This window comes from Pelmatolapia mariae, linkage group LG15, assembly GCF_036321145.2.
Source record: "Pelmatolapia mariae isolate MD_Pm_ZW linkage group LG15, Pm_UMD_F_2, whole genome shotgun sequence".
NCBI lineage: Eukaryota > Metazoa > Chordata > Actinopteri > Cichliformes > Cichlidae > Pelmatolapia > Pelmatolapia mariae.
The window spans coordinates 17014051-17034081 of NC_086240.1; the positions used below are offsets into that span (position 1 = coordinate 17014051).

The 20031-nt window shown below is 40.8% G+C and overlaps 1 protein-coding gene across 5 annotated transcripts; it reads right to left on the minus strand.

The window, feature by feature from the left end:
- Nucleotides 1–128: 128 nt before the first annotated feature.
- On the minus strand, nt 129–19755 carry syt14b (synaptotagmin XIVb). Of its 5 annotated transcripts, XM_063496397.1 has the most exons (9): nt 19727–19755; nt 16148–16195; nt 11414–11560; nt 8796–8933; nt 6098–6357; nt 5336–5773; nt 4715–4895; nt 4272–4328; nt 148–2463 (listed from the first exon to the last, which is right to left on the minus strand). In XM_063496397.1, the coding sequence occupies exons 1-9, from the start codon at nt 19737–19739 to the stop codon at nt 2147–2149; spliced, it is 1599 nt and encodes a 532-aa protein (XP_063352467.1). In that variant the 5' UTR covers nt 19740–19755; the 3' UTR covers nt 148–2146. The 5 variants fall into 5 exon arrangements, 4 of the variants coding, with proteins under 4 accessions (XP_063352465.1, XP_063352463.1, XP_063352467.1 ...); XR_010096405.2 differs by lacking the exons at nt 11414–11560; nt 16148–16195; nt 19727–19755 and adding an exon at nt 9149–11364 and having other exon boundaries at nt 129–1925; nt 2033–2463; XM_063496393.2 differs by lacking the exons at nt 11414–11560; nt 16148–16195; nt 19727–19755 and adding an exon at nt 9149–11364 and having other exon boundaries at nt 140–2463.
- Nucleotides 19756–20031: the final 276 nt, after the last annotated feature.

The window sequence follows — 20031 nt, forward strand, 5'->3', positions numbered from 1 at the left end:
TCCAGTGAGTGCACTATAAGTAGTTTTTCCCAGAAATAAATCACTGTTTGTTCCACTTTGTGCACAGATCAAAAATCAGTAAATGACTTTTTTCCCCCTTTGTAGTTTTGTGAAAATTAAGGCAGAAACCTTAAGAGATGTGAAACATATATCATGTAGTTACTAGTTGTTCATAACCTGCTGCACAAAAATTTGATTTGTTGGGCAGACCTTCATATCTTTAGTCACAGCCACTTCCAGGGCTGCCTGCTGTGTGTGTGTGTGTGTGTGTGTCACAAAACTAACTCAGTGGCCAGAGTTCAGAATGAGAGGCAGGTGTTTGGAGGAGGAGAGCATTACAGCACCATATGCTGATCTGGAGTCTGGGTCTGTCTAAGTAAATATTTTAACAATATTTTTACAATGTGGTACTTTATTGTTATTATTTTTAAAATGTAATTTTTATACGAAATGCATAATGATCCATCTATCCAGCCAGCCCATTAATATTTTATCCCACACTTCGAAAGCAGCTCATTTAAGCAGGAAAACCACAGACCTGGCAGCCCTGGATGTTTTCCTTCATTTCCAGTCTTTAGGCTACATTAAGCTGGCTCGGACTGCACATTTGCCATTAAAGCTAACTCTCCAAGAATGCGAACACGCCTGTTCCCCGATATTGTGTCAATGGTTATCAGTGCTGGCTAAACACAACCTGCACTTTAAAACTAAGTACAAACCAAACTAAAAATTTTCTGTTATTCCTGATTGTGAAAAAAATGATCATCTATTAGAAAATCTAGATAACATCTGTTTTTTATTAAAACCTGCAAAAACCTTTTTTGAAAACTTATAAATTGAAATTGTCCCAACAGAAGCTCTAAAGGGACGAGGCGTGGTTGCAGTATTCATAAGTGAGAAGAAGGGTTCAAATCTGACATCACTGGGACAGAGAAAGAAGAATGCGCCCCACGCCTCTCAGTTTCAACCAGCAGAAGCAGGGGAAAGGGTTTCATTCACTAATACAAGGGTGTGGCTGTGCAGTCTTCAGTATTCTTATCGGGGGATTTTCTGACTCATAGCTGCTCTTTCAGATGAGTTTAAAATGGCCTTTGTTCCAGATGAACCCCTCGCTGGATAATAAGATTTCTCAGTTCTGAACAACATTTTTTTCCCTGTTTTATTTTAGCCTTTATTTAATAATGAAAATGAGAAAATATGATCATCTCTTTCTTGTGATTTGTTTCGCCACTCAAACTCACGTTACAGCGTACACAGTCGAGGCAGAAACGGCCAGGTTTACTTGGCCTGTGCAGGCTTTTGCATATTCCTCCTCAGCGGGAAGCACCATGTTTCTACATGAATGAACATGGCTGAGTTGTTAGAAGGCTGAATAGTGAAACAGGCTCGATCTGCATTACACAGGAAAGGAAGCTGCTCTTTGATACCGGTGGCATGCAGAGCTGTGTCCAATTCTGTAAGAGACTCGGCAAGCACAAGAAAGAATTGCATTCCTCTCGTCTAAAGTGGCGTCAGATGCATAGTGCACTGAGTTATGCAAGACCACGAGATAAAAAAGAAAATCTGTCTTTGTTTAACGCACAGCCCACAGAAACGACCATAAAACTGGTAGACTAGGAAGAATAACCCAAGAACCTAAAAGGAAAACCCAATGAATGGATCTTGCATAATGTCATGTGCGTGTAAACAAACTGTATAAAGCATAGCTTGTAAGTATAGCTGCAGCATGTTATAGGCCCTTTGTAACAGTCTTCTTCATTCATTGTCTTTTGTCGGTGGCTACGACTGATTGAGTAATGTCTGGTATGCTGGTGGCAGCTGAAATCCAGAAAAGGAAAGAAGGAAGGAGCCTGCTAGTACTGGACCGAGCTCTTTGGTCCAAGATTCAGAGGCGGAAAAATGTCTGGAAGTGTCTTAACATGGTCCTGTAAACAAGGCGGAAGCAGGAGTCAGCCCATCTGTCTCAGAGAAAGGTGGCAGATTAAAGGGTATTCATGCAGTCTGGCAGTTAAGACTGGGAACCCATGCTCACCTCTCACACCTCTATGCAACACACACAACACACATCCCACAGGGAGTTTTCTTGCGCTCCGAAAATGTAGAGGGAATGCTCTTTCTGGAAGTTCGGTCTTGGAAAATCGTCCTCCTATGTGTCGGTGAGGGTGTGCCAGTGGCAGACCTGCTGTCCCTCTGCCTCCTTCATCTCTGTCCAGTGGGCCTGCTGCTCCTCGCTGGTGCTGTTGAGGCCCAGGGAGACCCAGCCCAGCCTCTCCCTGGGCCTCATGCTGCTCCGGCGGCAGAACACCGACACCACCAGTGACACCTCAGACAGCTGGAAAAGCGCCACCTGGAACACGAATGTCTCCTTGTAGATCGGATTGGGCTGGCCACGGCAAACGGCCGTCTTACACTTGGACATCTCCTTTCCCTTTGAGTCCAGCATGGTCAGCTTCACATAGGTGTCTGAAAGGAAGCATTGGAGGAGAGAAGTGAGACATTGCCATCAAGTGGTCGGACATGTGTACTACAGCAGGAGGTACGGAGTGTCTTTTAATAATAGCTCTCAACACCAAGAACGCTATAATTGCCTCACTCCTAAAACTCATGCTGCTGATGGATTTTTTTTTTAAGGCAAACTGTGGAACTCTTTGAAAACTGCAAATGAAGTCACATTAATCTATTTCATATTTGCTGGCAGCAAATTTCTGAAAAATTCTGCACATAAATTATAGATGATGCCAAACGGAAGTGACCTTTAGAACATGCAAGCAAGTCGGTGCAGAGTTGAAAACTAAAAACTTTGTGTCTTGAGAGGAACTACTGACTGACATGACTGACATTTCTGGGAAGCTACTTTCTTGCCAAGATACTGATCTCTATCAGCTTAGTAAATATGGAGTTAGAGCCTGGAGAAAGTTGGATTATCTGAGAGTAACAACAGGAGAAAACAGCAATCCAGCCAAGGGCTGACCTAATTTAACTAAATCTGTACAGTCAGTCTAATGCTCCTCTGACTGTGCCACTTCTCATGTTAGCAAGCTCTTCCCTCGATGCTTACATTTGGAAACAGCATACCTGGTTTACTGGGGTTACTACTAAAAAAACAACTGTGTCTGTTAAACTAAAAACACATTAAACGTTAATAAAAAAACTAAATGCACTACATGGATCTGCACTATTAGCCAAAAGTTTCCTACCAATCAAATCTTTAATCCATCAAATGTTTTTGTAACTGACATTCGTTCACCACATTAATGCACAACTAGCTAAGCTCCCAGCTCTAGATTTATATATAACATAAAGAAGTGAGAGCTGAATTCACCCTGTATGACAAGAAAGCAAAATGCTGAAGTCTGGCCTCAGAGGACCAAACCTAAGAATGCTACAAACTGGTACCTACGGTGCATAATGTAGTGCACAAAAGTCTTCATCTCCCTCCCATTTCTTTATATTTTGCAAGAATGAATGAAATGAAATGTGCAAATAAATACATGGAAACATGTAGTACATAAGGAAAATAAAACAAAGTTTGTAAAATTCTAACAAACTTGGTATGACCACCTTTGTTCTTCAGCGCAGTCTGAACTCTCATAGCCAAGCTTTCTTGTAATTTCTCTAAGTAGTCTTCTCCAGGCTTCTCAACAGACATTTAAAGCTCTTCTTTGGATGTTGGCTGCCTTTCGTTCTGTTCTCTGTCAAGATGATCCTACACTGCTTCACTAATGTTGAGGTCTGGACACTGGGGAGGCCATTCCCCATTAAATTAGACCTGCTGGCACTGATTTTCAGTTCAGTTCTTGTGTAATTTGGCATACCTCATCCTTTTCTCCTTGTTTCCCTTCTTTAAGAGTGGTTTCTTGACAGCAACATTTCCACTGAGACCATTTCTGCTGAGGCTTCAGTGAACAGTAGATGGATCAACTCAAGTTTCAGATGCATCTCCTGCAAACGCGGTGCTAGATTTTTTCTTACTTTGTAAGGATGGGACTCATAGCGTTCCTCTGAAAATGGTCAGGTACAAGGACTGGACTGAAAATGAGTGAAAAAGCATCCAATGCCCAACAAAAAGCTCTGAAGGTCCTTCAGAATGCCTGGAGAACTATTGCTCAAGATCACTTTTAAAAATTACAATTCAGCCTTTCAATATAAAGAGAAAAATGTAAAGAAATGAGAGATGGGGCAATACTTTTACACAGTTCTACACATCTGTACAACCCTCACCAAATCTACAAACGTACAGAAAGCTTACATTTAGTTTACTTTTGTCTTACCTCTCATGATATAAAGCTGTCCCCCTACGAAGTGTTTTACACAACAAAACAGACCATCTGTGGCAGACACACACCATAGCGCACACACCATTGGAAAGAAGAAAGAGGGGAAGCAGTTTAAAGATTGCGATATACAGCAGAAGGTCAGCTTTCATGGGAAGCACGGCGAACATGATAAGCAGCAGGTCCTTCAGCATTTTGGCTTTAATAGCTTAGGTTATTAAAAAGCTGGTGTTCGTGCCAGGAAACGTTCAAATGTAATGATCCTCTATTTGCTTCTGTTGCATGCTGTTGGGAGTCCTGCCCATCTGCTCGGCCCAAACAATAGCCTGACATATCAGCACCCATTGGGGGAAGAGAAGTTTAACTGAACAATTTACAGCGCCATTCCACACTTCAACCCACGCTGGCACAAAAGCCCAAAGTTAAATATATGTACTTACTGACGGGTTTATCAGATGCTGTAGTTTTGAAGTGATTTCCCTTGATTACCTCAGCTGAGAGCTGCCCTGTGGCAGAGTTGTAGATGAGACCCAGGAGGATCTCGGGTGTGGATGAGTCTTCAGTGGAGCGATAGGACAGAGCCCCCGCACTGCGAGACACGCTCACCACAGAGCCACAACCCTGGCAAGGCAAAACCCAGAGGCACTTTCTTTGATTCAATTACCACTTAATCATCAATTAAAACAATTAGAAGCCAATAATTCATTAATCAACCTAGGAGTTAGGAGGGGCAGTTTGAGAGTGTGACAAAGACAAATTTCTGAATCTATAGAGAATGATGGTAGAAATGTAACTTTCAGTGAAAAAAGCATCTTAAACCTTATTCACCAAAACTTTTTTTTAATGTTTTTTTAAACCAATTTAAATGGTGACACTATACATGCAGTTTTTATGTCCTAGATGCCCACAGTTGCTTCTTAATAACTGCTCAAATAAAAAATAAAATAACTGCTTCTCCAAGGACGTGTAGATGAAGGAATGCCGAAGATACTGATAAATAAAGTAGAAATGGTGTACAGCTGATATTTGAGATGTAAAGTATATTTAAAAAGTGTTCTCACTGTAAGTTCAGAGCCAGGCTCCAGGGTGACAGGTAGAGCAATTTTGCCCTGCAGGTTGAGCTTCGTCAGGTAGAACACCTTCTCTCCCAGGACCTTCTCTTTTTTCATCCGTCTGATGCTGTACAGGCGGAAGCGAACAGCATAGTCTCCCAGGGCCTCCTGCTCCACCCTGGAAAACTTGAATGTTTCTGTGAAGACCGGACAGGGGCCCTTCTGAACGCCGGTCTTAGCACGTTGCTTCTTGGTGGGCAGCAGGACCAAGTGGACCTGCCACGAGATGTTGCCGGTCTGTTTGAGAGCAGGAATGTCAGTTGCAGCTGTGACAGTGACGGCCAGCCACTGCTCACTGGAATCGTACTCAAAGGCGACATCCAGGGTGCCGTATTTGGCGAGGGGCTCTGGCTCGTAGGCAGTGGGAAGCGGAGGACCAGAACCATCCTGAATGTGCAGAAAAGAAAAAACTATTTCCACATCCTTTATGAATTTACTTTAATTTCCAGGATTTTATTAATTTTTCACCATTCTGACACACTATTAGAACACTCAAATAATCAAGTCAGTTCAGAGTATATTTCCACATTTTTACAGAAAATATACAACAACAAAAATAAAACTGTTGTCAGCAAACGTATCACCCAGCCCTTCCTGTAAGTGTTGATGAAGTGTTGCTCCCAACTTTGATCATTCCATCAAACTACAGGGCATCCAAAACAAACTGTTTAGACACAGAAAAGACAACAAACAGTAGGTCTGATCTCCCACCTCTGGCCCTAGAACAGCAGTGCTGTCACTGGGTATGTCCTCATCACAGGCTTTGTTGAGGTAACTCTCTGTGTCCTGGTCCCCGCTGGCCTCACTGGAGCAGTGGTGGCTGTCACAGCGCTGTGGGGACGGCGCTCTCCTGACCCCTCGCTCTGAGCGGGATCGAGAACCCACGCAGGCCCCTGAGCCCTCATCTTGGTACGGAGGAGGCTGAGGTTCACCGAGCGAGGAATCTTTCTTTATCCTCTGGATGCTGCTGGCTGCTCTCATGACAGTGACAAAGAGGGATGCAGAAGGAGTGTTACTGGAGTCATACTGTGCTCTGCATGGAAACTCACTAGGTATGCAACATACAGTCTAGCAACATACAGTGTCTCCTCAGTCTTTGCAAACCTATATTGTCATTTTAAATTCTTGTTAAATCTTGGAAAAACAACATTTCATGTACTAATATAGTGGTGTCAACCATAAGGTCAGGGGGCCATAATCGGCCTGGCAAAGACGCCAATCTGACCCACTAGATGGAAAATATAAGACGTGCAAATATATTTAAACTTTTATTGTATTTTCATACATTTTACACCTTTTCCTACTGATAAAGCCACCCCCACCCCCCAACCACTGTGCTTTATACTACTCCTGTTTTGTGCTATTTAATGTAGAAATGTGTTTTTGTTTTTTGTTTTTAACAGTGAGTCCACTTTTTTGAAGTGAATAAATGAAAACTATAAGTTTTATAATTTTATAATTCCAGGGTAGTCTGAGAAATGAACTACCAGAACTTTTGTCATTTTACACATTTATCATGTAGTTTGACTCTTCAGGCCCACTTATGGCCAAAATGAGCTATATGCAAAGAAAACGTTCCCTGTAAGCCAGAAGAGAAAGAAAAGAAACACACATTCTCACTCATTATGTGTTTATACAGCTCTCTGCACTGAATCATACTTGGCTCTCTTCCACAGCATGTCTTTTGTCCTGTCTTCCTCCTCCTACCCCAACCAGTCGTGGCAGATGGCCGCCCCTCCTTGAGCCTGGTTTGCTATAAGGTTCTTCCTGTTAAAAGGGAGTTTTTCCTTCCCACTGTCACCAAAGTGCTTGCTCACAGGGGGTCATATGATTGTTGGGTTTTTCTCTGTATGTACTATTTTACGGTATACCTTACAATATAAAACGCCTCAAGATGACTGTTGTTGTGGTTTGGTGCTGTATAAATAAAACTAAATTTAAATGAATTGTAAAGAAAGCTCTTAGAACATTAGTTAGTTATCCCAACTGGCAAAGATGCACAGTAAACAAGGTCAGACAACAATAAGGGAGAAACAAAATGACAAACAGAACAACGCTGTCATCCCTTATGTAGCAGGTTTATCAGATAAACTCAGGAAACTCTTCTCCAAGCACGACATCCCAGTGCACTTCACACACAGCCATACACTCAGACAAAAACTGGTTCATTCCAAGGACAAAACTCCCAAACACGAACTGAACATCGTAGTGTATGCAGTGCAGTGAGGAGTGCTCAGACCTCTACATTGGAGAAACCAAAAAGCCACTTCATAAACACGTGACAACACAGAAGAGCCACCTCGACAGGACAAGACTGAGCTGTACATCTGGATCTAAAGGACAAAGGTCACTCTTTCGAGGATGTCAATGTCCACATTTTGGACAGAGAAGACAGATGGTTTGAAAGAGGATGAAAGAAGCCATCTTTGAACAGAGGGGGTGGCTTACAGCACCAACTGTCTGCCACCTAAAATGTAGTTTTGAGATCCCTTTCCAGGTGCCTTTAATTCCCATTAATACCTTGCAATGGTTTCACATGAAACCTCTGCTGATAATAACCCACACCCTTTTCACACTTTGGCTCATGTGATGAGGCACATGATCAATATTGGCTCCTTATTCATATTCATATTAAATCTATTCATTAAATATGTATCCTGTGATTATTTTCCTCATCACAATATTTGACAAAAGCAGCTTTAATTAAAACATTTAAAAGATCATATTACAACAATAAAGATCAACAACACATTATGTTTGTGCAGTAAAAAATGAAGATACAGCCAGTTAGGTTAGATTGGCCTGGCATCTGAAAAAGGTGAACACAACACAATCTAAACATATCACTGCATAAAGATATAAATAGTGACTTTTAGAGATTGTAGCAAGAGAATATTTGTTACTTCTGGATCAATCTGGGTGAGTTTTTCCCCCATTAGTCCTGAGGGTAGTGTCATTATTGAATTATAACCAGATTCATGTATTTGGGTGTTAGACTGCTATCAATTTTCTATTCCAAGTCTGGGAAAGAAACCAAATAAATTTTACTTCCTTCCAGTAACAGACATTTAGCACGAACCCAAGATGTTTAGAGAAAAGGACACTCGCCAGAAACTCTCCATATGATCCACCAAAGAGACATTGGGGCTCAATGAAATGAAACCCAAAATTTGTAGCTATTTCCATTAATTAAAAAAAAAAAGAATAGACGCTACAATTACAGATAAATAAACACAAAGATTTTATGCACTTGATGTTTAGGTTTATTTCTTACTGTTATTTATGCAAACTTAGATGATTCTTGTATGCAATGTGTTTTATGATTCTCTTCGTATTGTATCTAATTTTGTGGGGGGTTTATGTTTAGCGATGTACCGTGTGCGTACTCTTCCACTACATGTGCTCTCACCCTGTTCACTGGAGGCCTCGCTGCTGTATCCTCCGTGCTCAGATGACGGTTTGCGTGTGCTGCTCCATGCAGAGGTTGTGTTCTGCTGGGCCTCGCCCTCTGGAACTCTGTCCTCCTCACTGTCTGATAAAACTCCCTCTGCACGTCACACATGGGCATTAATTCTAGTAAATCACAGATTATAACGTGTGCAATATTTAACGAAGTAAGAAACTCAACCAGTTAAACATGCAGCTGCTGAAACTGGCACACAACAGGTCGAAAATGTGAATTTTAGTGCAAGGACTTGAAAACATGAGCAGAAGAGAAGATCCAAAGGGTAGTGAGGAGAGAGAAGCAGCACACTCTCTAACCTTGGTTTCCTTTCTTTTCCCCCTTTTTGCTCTTCTTGCCTTTGTCCCTCTTTTTCTCCACATCTGAAGCCTTTTCAGTTTTTTTCGAACCCTCTTTTGCGACTTTTCCCTTTTTCTTATCCGACGTTTTCACTCTGGAAGACGATCTAGAAAGCTCAGATTCTTCCTCATCGTCTCCCTCTCGCTCAGTGCCGTCCTCTACCTTCTCTCCCTCCTCCTCATGATCTTTTTGTTCTTCCGGCTTTGACACCCTGCTTTCACTCTCACAACTAGGTGAATGAGGAGTTTTATCATTGTCACCACTTTTTTGCTGAACAGCTGATTGGTCATTTGACTTCTTTTCTGTGTTTTCTAAATCATCAGCCTTCTCCTCTTGCCTTCCCTCTTGAGAGTCTTCTTCATTTCTCGGAGACTTGGCTTCTTTCTCCAGCTGCTTCTGTCTCCTTTCTCTTCTCCTCTGTTCTCTCCTCTCCTGTAGCTCCTTCTCCTCTTTCTTTCTCCTCTCTTCCTCTGCTAACTCGGCTTCTGTCTTTTTAACTCGCCAACATCCGTCCCTCCACTCCCACTCCAGCTGGCTCTGAGTGTTCTCTGCCTCGATTGCATCACTAGTTTGGCTGTTCTTTGAGCCTGTGTTCCCCCCCTCTGAGTCTCTGGGCATTTGCCACATGCTTTTACTGCCGGACTTTCCTTCTTGCAGGGTGGAATTCTGACCCGATTCCTGGCTGCCATTTTCTCCATCTTCCTTTTCCTGCACCTTGTCGATGATAGTAGTGACCTGTTCGGTCAGCTGGTCGCTGACAGCGTAGGTGACATCGCTGACGGCGTTGGCGAGATCGTCCACACGACTGGTGACTGAGTCCAAGATGGAGGAAATGTTGACAGATGGGAGGTTCTGCTGGAAACTCTTGAAGAAGGCCATCTCTCAGCCGGGGTTCCTCCTGTCACCACGCTGACCACTAGATTAGCTCATCAGAGGCACTGACACAACATGTGTTTGTTAGCATGGTGTGCTGGCAGTGTTACAGTGAGTGCTGACATGTACATACGCACCAATATGGTGGTAATAAGAATTATACTCGTTTCAGGTCTCATGCTTAGACATTATCGGTCAGTTTCACGGATGTAGAGTAAGCCTAGTCATCGACTAAAAGAAAAATACAATTAAGACCACAAAAATAGCTTTCAGTTCAAGACTTAGACAAGACTATGTCTGTCAAAGCAAAAGCAATAAAATGTGTATTATTCTGCCTTCAAAATAAGAAAATATAAAAACTGCAGTGTTACACATTTAATGGTTTAAGCCAACATTTTCTTCAGATTTCACCCTCTTCCTTTCCCACCTGTGCTAACTCTTACCTCCTCTACTCTGACACTGTGTTGGTTTTGTCTTGGTGCTTTTTGCGAACAGCACATATCATGACTGGTTTGCGAACCGAACATTCAATAGTCATAACAGACTGAATCCACGGGTTGCATCGGTGACTCATTGGTGGATGAACTGTGGTAATTGTTGGGTCAAGCTTTTTGGCATCAGTGCTAACACATGCAACCACTGAACAACACATCACCACAATTCACCATCAGCCTTTTATGGCTGAGGGGTAGCAAGAGTTGGATGCACAAGTTTGAATTTAGTTTGGATTTTCCCTATTCCACCCAGGTTCAAAAAATATACATGCAGGCTCAAACATGCTTACTTAAGCCTTCTAATAAGTGGTGCTTTAGGTTTTGCAATGCCTTAACTTGACAAGGCCAAGGCCTAGTTACTTCTCCTTAGTGATCATGATTGACTACAGAAAAATCATTTATTTGACAGAACTCAATGGACTGACCAATACTGAGAACAACGGGAAAGTCCAAGGAACCTTGGTGAAGACCTAAGAAGGACATAAGTAGACTTAGACAAATTGAGAAGGTTTTAATTCTTAATCAGAGAGCAAATTCTGTACGCAAAGTGTACAAATTAAGAAACAAAACAGTAAGCTGAGGTAATAGAATGACATCGTTTTGACTTAGAGAAGTGTTGTCTCAGTTCATATGCCGTTGTATTTTTTTAACAGAACACCGAGATCGCTAAGAGGATGCAAAGCTGCCATTAATATCATAATGCAGCAGGTACAATGTTCAGTTTAAGCATGGCTCATAAAGATGTGGACGCGCTGTCATTACAGTGATGCCTACACAATAAAGCCGAGAGCAATCCAAACGTCTGCATAAATTTCTACAGATTTAATAGCGTAATAAATCTTTGAGTGTGTTGAGTACCTGGCTGGTTGTTCTTATAGTCACTGAGATGTGACAGATTGTCAGGACTCTCCACTGACAATTTGTTGTTGAGGTAAAGAAAAAACAGAGCCATCAATGCCATGAAAGCTGCAATGGAAGACAGGACACCCAGGAGCTCGGGAGAGACTGAGGAGAAGAAGAAGAAGAGGAGCCATGAGGAACACGCAAAGCAAGAACTGACAGAAAAAGAGAAATCCAAATGTTAAACTTAAACAGAAGTAATACCAAACCAAGGTATTTGATTATGTAAGAAAAAAGAACCCCGTGTTTTTCTAATAAAAATACACAAGGTGGTTACAAGCTAAAAAAAAAATGTCTTTTGATCAGGACTCCTGAAAAGCCGCAAACAACCCCAGTCAAATAATTTGTTTTGTGATAAGCATCTTAAAGTTGCAATAAAACTCCTACCATTTTAGCTTGTCAGAGGAGAGTTAGATATTGTTCATTTTAACAGATCCACTTCAAAGGCACACCAGATAAAATCTACAGCACTGTATGTAGGCCAACCATACTTCATGTAACCATGCAGCCCTGTGCTATTTTTATAAGAGCCTCAAAGGGACTGTATCTAACTGAAACCTAGACTCAGCAAACCCAGGGAAAAAAAAACAGACCGGGCCTTGGTTTAATAGGCTACAACACAGACACAGCACAGTGTAATAGCCAGGGAAACGGGAAAGAGAAGGTGGACAGTGAAGCATGAACTGCATTTCTAAAGATCACTTGAAAGGGCAGATTGTTAAATAAGAGACACTGAAACTGAGCGAGTTATAGGCACACATTACTGCCTTAATAAAATTTAATCCCAATAAAAAACTATGGGCATATTCATGAATTAATCCCTCTGCATTTCCATTTTTAAGGCTTAGGTTGGTTTATACCCCTAATCCAAATTGTCCAATCACGGCTCATCGATTGTAACTAAGCAAAATACCAGAGCAATAGTATAAAAGAGTTTCGAGGGTTATGTTGAGTTGTTGTGTTATAATGTAACATATCTCACAGCAGCAAACAACCAACTTCACACTGCAGTTACTCATTTAAATACTGTCTAAAAACGGCCACAGGCAGCTTTGCTTCACGTCCCTTTAAGGTGAAATTTTACACTGCTTACTGCCACCCTCATTCACAATATTGCCATGTTGTTTAATTTTCATTTGTGACACATTATATTTGGTGGTATGAGTTTGGTGAAATTGAAGATGACTGTTTGTTTCAACATTAAAACAAAACAAATACATAAACCTGAGGTATATTTGGGCCAACTTGACGGAGCTCGACAGTTGTTACACGTCTGCATTGTAGCAGGTGGTCAAATCCTGAGCACCAATCACCCGTCATTGATCAAATTTGTGTAAAAATCCGGTCTCAGATGAGAAATCGAGAGAGAAAAACAGAGGTATACTTTCGCAAACCTTGTTACTGAACTTATTATGGACCGACTTGTCTCACCATGGCAACAGGCAGAGATGACTATAGCCTGACAACTAGCTGCTGCCTGCTGCAGACTGCCAAAATGGTGAATGCTAAATTCCCAAGAACGGCAAAAGAAGTAGGAGGGAGATAAGAGAGCAATGTGACAACAGAGGCTTACCTCCTCTAAATGAATATCCTCTTTAAAGCCAGCTGTTCCCAAAAAGCACTGCTTCTTAAAGCATTGATAGTAAATGATCTAAGAAGAGGGAGGGAAATAACAAAGTTGTCCTGCTCAAAAGTAATCCTACATGTAACAAATCCCTGACACTTAGTCTGGTCCAGCACTCGCCAGGCTTACGTATCAACTCTCACTCCCGACAGCAGTGTTGATTGAGGCAGAATGACCTCTGAGGCTACGAGAGCAGCAGCCATCTGTCGAAAACGAACAGCTTATGGTCCTGAGCTGCGGCAAGCGATGACACTTCATACATGGCCATATTCTCTAAATGTCAACAGTAGCTGAATAATTCAGACACCTGGGGAAACCTGAGCCCCCCCAACAATATACACTGGAAAGTGGAGCGGAGCAGCAAAGAGGCCCTTGAAACAGTTCGCCCTCCTGTTTTTACATAATACCTAGGAAAGTGTGATATCTCTCTTAAGAGCGGAGCAGATTAAGGTGGATTTTTTTCAAACTCCGCTCTTTCGTCTCATTTTATCCTCCCTGAGTGTGTGTGCATGCGCAATCTGTGTGTGCAAACTGAATAAACAAGATAAAAATAACAGAATAAATCTGTTTCTTACAGCATGTGAACTCAGGCTGAACTCAGGATTCTGAAATGAGCCTCAGGATTCAATCTACCTTTTTTTTCCCAGGTAATGACTCCAGCGAGCTAACAAACAAACATGAAAGCACAGCCACAGAAGCATTCATTGAAAAAATAAATAACAGCCTGAGAGAAATGTGAGCTAGTTTGAATGAAGTGTCTGTGTCAAATAAAACAAGGGAAGCAAATTACTCTTTCATGTTCCTAAACTGCTAAGACACAGAATGACTAAAATTTCCACATTGCGAGTGCTTGATTAATTTACTTTGTTTAAAGCTTTAAAACTCAGTGGCGTTTCTGGGACATGCTCGTTATGCAATCTGGAATTGTTGCTTACACATGGACCTCTGATACGAAACAAAACCTCCACTCTGAATAAATCATGAACACACAGCTGCCTTCTTTTGCTGAAGTGAACCTAAACTTGATACGCTGTGCATAATTCACACATGAACCATGTGCTTACTGAGAAAGCTATAGAAAAGCATTCTATACATCATATTTCAGTAAAAATTCACAAGCAAAAGAGAGTGCCTGGGGGTGGGGGATGAGCCAGTCTTCTCCAGTCATGCAACAGAAAGGCTTAAAAATGCACGCACAAAGGCCTGCTTAAGAAATGGCATTATATCAAAATTTTATAATCTGCTTACATCAGAAAACTCACAAAATAAAGCTGAAACAAAGATCTGGAAACTTAAATCTTAGCAGAGGATTGAAAATCAGCTTGTGCTGTAATGCATAACAGATGGTGAATACACGTGTCAGATTAACTCGTTGTAACTGGTTAATGCGCATAATATGTAGCACCTGCCAAGTGGTAAATTGGTAAGATAAAAAATATATGCACTAAATTCACAGCCGCTAAAGGAATACTTATATTCCCTGTATTTGTTTTAATTGCTGTTATGTTTGCCCTTTTCGTTCATTTCTTCTTGATCTTTTTGCCAGGAGGGATAAAGAGTTCACACATCTACATGCCAAATGATTATTTTATACCTGATGAGGGTAAAGCTTTTACATCTTGAAACAGGAGTGGGTAATTCATTTTTCCCCAAGGGTCCATATTAGAAATTGGGATTGCTGTAGATGGCCTCAACCTATAGCTGAACTCAATTTTGCTCATTTTATAAGCTTATTGGTCCGTCCCTCCACAACAGTCCTAATTTCTCATGTGGCCCCTTGGTAAATATTAATTACTAATCCCTCGTCTACTGTGCAAACAACAATAAAACTAACATAAACAAAACATTGTCATAGCTTCCATGTTGGAAAAATGAAGCCAATGCATAAGTGCCTTAAAGCTGGATCGTGGTATTACCTACTCATTCAATGACTAACAACTTGCCAATCGCAAATCATTAGCAAGTTAGCAAGTGGTTCCCAGTCAGACCCATCTTTTCTAATCACATCCGTTTTCTGCAACCAAGATGGTGACAGTGAAAAGGTTTCAAAATGAAACTTCAAAACCCAATGAAATTTTCACAGCAACCACAGCCATCTTTAATACTGTCTATGGTTACAACATGAAAACGGAGCATCAGATTTTATAGAAGCCTCACACAGAATCTTAGAGACAATCCTACTGCGTGCCAACCACTTGCCTCATTATCAGAATTTGCTACAGAGGTGCAAACCCAATTTCATTGGGTTTTGAAGTTTCATTTTCATTTCTACAACTTCTTATTTCAGTTTCTGGATTTACAGTTATTCATCAGGGCTGATGTCTGTGACATTCAGCATTTAGGAACTCTTTTTTTGAAGGGAACCCTGTCGGGAGGGCTGATAGACAGGAACAGCTGCACTCCTGTGTGGAAAGATCATCCCTGACCTGACCGTTATTCACTGCATCATTCAGAAGTCCATAATCAGTCCAAGGTGCTGTAGAACACTTTACCTAGCTGAGTCATTTTCAAATATTTCTTGATATTTAAACTCCAAAGCCTGCTGTTGATCTTAATGTTGAGCTAAAACATGATGCCGCCCTTCCTGTCTGGAGATGTGCAGATTTCGGAAAGAGACCAATGCACCGCAGATGACACTACACAAGAAATCAGAATCATCAGTACATCATCCAAGCAGGATGTTTAAACAGGAATTTACTGCAATAGGATATTTATTATTTCTCTGTACTGACTGCATTTTGTGCTGTTGCATTTTCACATTATTACATATTAAATATTAAATGGCACAGCTAGCCAAAGTGGAAGAAGTGGAAGTGGGGTTTAATTATGTCATGTTAAACCCATTTGTATTCTTTAAGTTTTATTGTCTAAAAAAGGAAATCATAAGACTTTTAATATTATGAATATTAAATTAATTAAATATAAATGCAATATTACTGTAAATACCCTGGTTAATTTCTTTTCTTGTTGTTTAACAAAATATACTCAGAATATACTCAAAATACTCAAAATATAAACAAAATGCACACACGCACGGCTTTAAATGTGTGGTTGCAATGTGGTCTTACCTCGTCTGGCACAGATGAGCTCATGAACACCACAGTTCCTCCCCCCTCCTGTGAGAAAGACGATGTAAAGCTGGGAGTCAGAGTTTTAAATATGACTTTATGCAGTGTAGAAACATATGGTCTGTCCTCAGGTTAAATGAGCAGACAGATGAACATGTCAGCAAACATAAAACCAATAGGCTTGAATGACCTTGTTTGCTTTCGTGGTCTCTGTTTCTCTGTCTTTAATATATTGATGGGTATATTAGCCTATAGAGCAGTGTAGGCTATCATTAATCATCTCTATACCAGTAATAACCACGGGCCACTACAAAGGAACACTTTTAAAAATGTACTCTGCCACAGCTACTCTGAGGCTCAATGATGTCAAGAAGTCATGCATATTAAAGGCAGTAATTATAGCTCCATGCATTTTTTATAAGGCAACTAATAACTCATTACTGTGATGACTGGCATGGATTCTACAAAGTAATTTCCTGTTTTATTTTGTAATTCCACTTAGCTATGATGCCTTGTCAGTTTTACTCTGTGTCTCTGTTCGTTTTCTGGACTTTTTGTTTTAATAACGCCTCTTTTTAATTAGCTGTCATTGTCCCTTGTTTATGCATTTCCTGTAAAGCTCTTGCCACTGGCCTTCAGTTCCCAGTTGAGCATTTTTTATTATTGCTTCTCCGTATCCTTTCCTGTAAGTTTTGAGCACAGGGTGGGTTTTGTATTCTAGATTGATTTTTCTGGAGACATTTACTGTACTGTTTGCTTTGAACTGCCTTCCTGTGTAATCCCTTATTACTCACCTAGTCACCAAAAAAAAACCAATTAAAAAGGTAGGGTTCATTGATAGGCGCATTTTAGCCTTATGCTAAACAAGAAAATAAAATATTTCATCTTTCAAATAAATGCTCTTACATCTATTTTAGCCTTGTAGTTCTGTGGTTGTAAGGCTTTCCTTTTGGGTATGTCAAATACAGGAAAAAGTCCGTGTACAGTGACAGATGTGAACCCAACCCTTCAACAAGTCACTAAAAGTTCCTCTGTCAAATTCCTATATTTGGGTTGGCTCCTTATTCAGGGGCCCTACAACTATAAGCAACAGTGTAGAAATTAAAAAAATAAAATTACATGAACTATTTCCTCGACAGATGCAAAAGCCCTGGCATGAGTTGCTTTGCTGGAAAATTATCAATGTGATTTTGTAACGCAATGCAATGCAATATGCTGCTCTGTTTGGGTTATAGAGAAATAAGTTTTAGGTTTTAGTATTTTCACTGGAATACAATTTCATAATGTGTCAACTGGTTGTTTTACATAATCGCTATGAGGCTTAAGTTAACAGTGCTTCCTCTCCTTCACATCCTCAAGTTTTTACAGTGACACATAATCTCTCTTGGCTGAACAGTTCAGTATTGAGGCTCCAGTATCACCATTAATTAAGGTGTCTCTACTTAAGAGTTTGGCATGGTCACATCTTAGCTCTGAATTTAGGTTTATTATTAGATTAAAAATAGTGGCAATGTGTTTATACATTCTGAAATTTGTTGCAGAGTTGTCTCAAACCAAGAAACAAACTTTTAGTGCATTAAGAATTCCTTCATAACGTTAAAAAAAGGTGTATTAGTTTCTTCACATCCAGGACTGTACAAGATAGTAGAAGTGGCCTGAGGTCTTAACTTTAGTGCCAGAGCAAAGAGAAAACTGTGACTGAGGTAGCAGACAGACCCTGACCGACTCAATTCATTCTATTAATTCATTAACAGAAATTCTCTGTTGGCTATTCTCACCAAACTTTAGTAATTCTTAGTGTACAACAAGTACTTGCCTTAAAAGCACTAAAAGAGATGGATTTTTACAATAATAGAAGTAAATATTGTCACTGTCTGTCTGCGTACAGTTGTGACTCATATTCTGCTTTCACTGAGCCAGACTTCAGGTTATATTTCTCCAGGTTTTCTGAAGGTCCTTCAGAGACTTTCTATGGAAACTGCCTGTTTTTCCACTCATTTTTAGTCCAGTTCTCATATCTGACCATTTCCAGAGAATTGCTTTTTTTGTTAAGCCACTTAACACCGACCTATTAGTTAATATAACAATGCCTCCACATCAGTGATGATACAGAAGGAGAAGAAGTCAAAACAGTAGGCAAAGAAATTGTTTTTTCCACAGTATTTCAAACTGTTTCAACAAGCCCCTCTGTATAATCTGCGAATCTCTGAACTTCTATTCGCCAGCCACTGCATAGAAGGTATGGTGAAGCCCTTACATTTCAACACTGGACCTCTACGCACCCTCATCCAATGATGTTCTAACATCAAGGTCTAAGACCAGCTTCTGGACCAGTGATTCCCAAAATGTGCCCTGGGAAGGTACTGCAGGTGGGCCGCGGTAATAACAGAACTTCAGTTTGAAATTACTCACAAGTATTAAAAGTTACAAATTTATATAAATGTATTTATTCATATGAAAAGTATTAAAACTGGTAATATTTACAGACAACAGCATTTTGAATAAAGTTTTCAAGGAAACATATCACCCTCTCTTATATTTGAATGGAGTAAAGGTTTAAGATTCATTGAGCCCCACAGATTTTCTGTTTTTTAAGTGGGCCGCAGCACTCTTGACTTTAGGAATGGCTGTTCTAGACCAGTGGCATTACTGGAAAGGTCCCCAGGATGGGAATTTGGGGCAAGTGCCACCCATTGCAACCCTTCTGTACACACCCCTGCTCAGTGACGACAAGCTGCTGCAAATTTCATTAAAAATTTGCAATAAAACATCAAATTTAAAAAAGAAAAAAATACACTAAAATTCTTCTAGAGCTGTCTATCTTTAACTAAACCACACCACCTCTCTCAAGTGTCACTGCGCAGGAACAAGCGCCCGTGAAACAATAAGACCCGTATCCGTGACAGCACGGGACAAGGCACGAGCCTACTTTTTGTCGCTGCCTGGTGATGTGTCCCGGTCACTCTCACTAAAGCCTGTGAGAGACACTTTTCCCTCAGCATGAAGGCTGTTAGATCCGCTACACATGTTAGCTCTGAAGGTATCTACAGCACGTGCAGCCATCAAATAAAGTTTGACAGCAGCGGAGTGTTTTTCAAATATTACAACCCTATTCTTCCGCCAAGTTATATAGTTCTTTAACGGAAGAAAAATAAAAAGTCATGTGACGCTAAGCAGCGGCATGCTAAGACTTTATGTTAAAATATTCAAATTAATCGCTACGTGCTCACAGGTGTCCCATAACTGACGCTTTTGCTGCCGTCTAAAAACGTCTCTAGTTTAAAATCAAAGCACCGGGACTGCCTGCTTGTCTCGGTTTACTCGCGAATCACTTCACGTGCACATCCCGAGAAGATAATGAGACCTCAGCGGTCCTGCATCAGTGCGGGTGTCCGCACTTCAGCATCAGCCCCGCGCCTCCGGAGCACTGCGGTATACTCGCCGCGTGAGTTACAGAGAAACTGGACCAGAAATTACACACTCGGTGAATACCGCGTGAGATTATGGAAAGACGTCCTCCTTCAGTCCCGTGCAAAGTTTCCCACGAGTCCCGCAGGATACCTGAGAGCGAGTACCTACCGTCAATCGCCATGATGCTCCGTCCCGGACTCTACCAACTGTAGGGGGGTGTGGGGGTGTGATGGAGGCGGCCGGTCATTCATTTGTGTGTGTGTGTGTGTGTGTGTGTGTGTGTGTGTGTGTCAGCGAGAGAGGTTGTGTAACAGTTATATATATATATATATATATATATATATATATATATATATATATATATATGTAAACATCTAATAATTATATAAAACGGGCTACAAATAATAATATGTGCAGTATAACTGTATTATTGATGTAGGTTGGTTATTTTTGTTCTCCATGGTAACATTCAT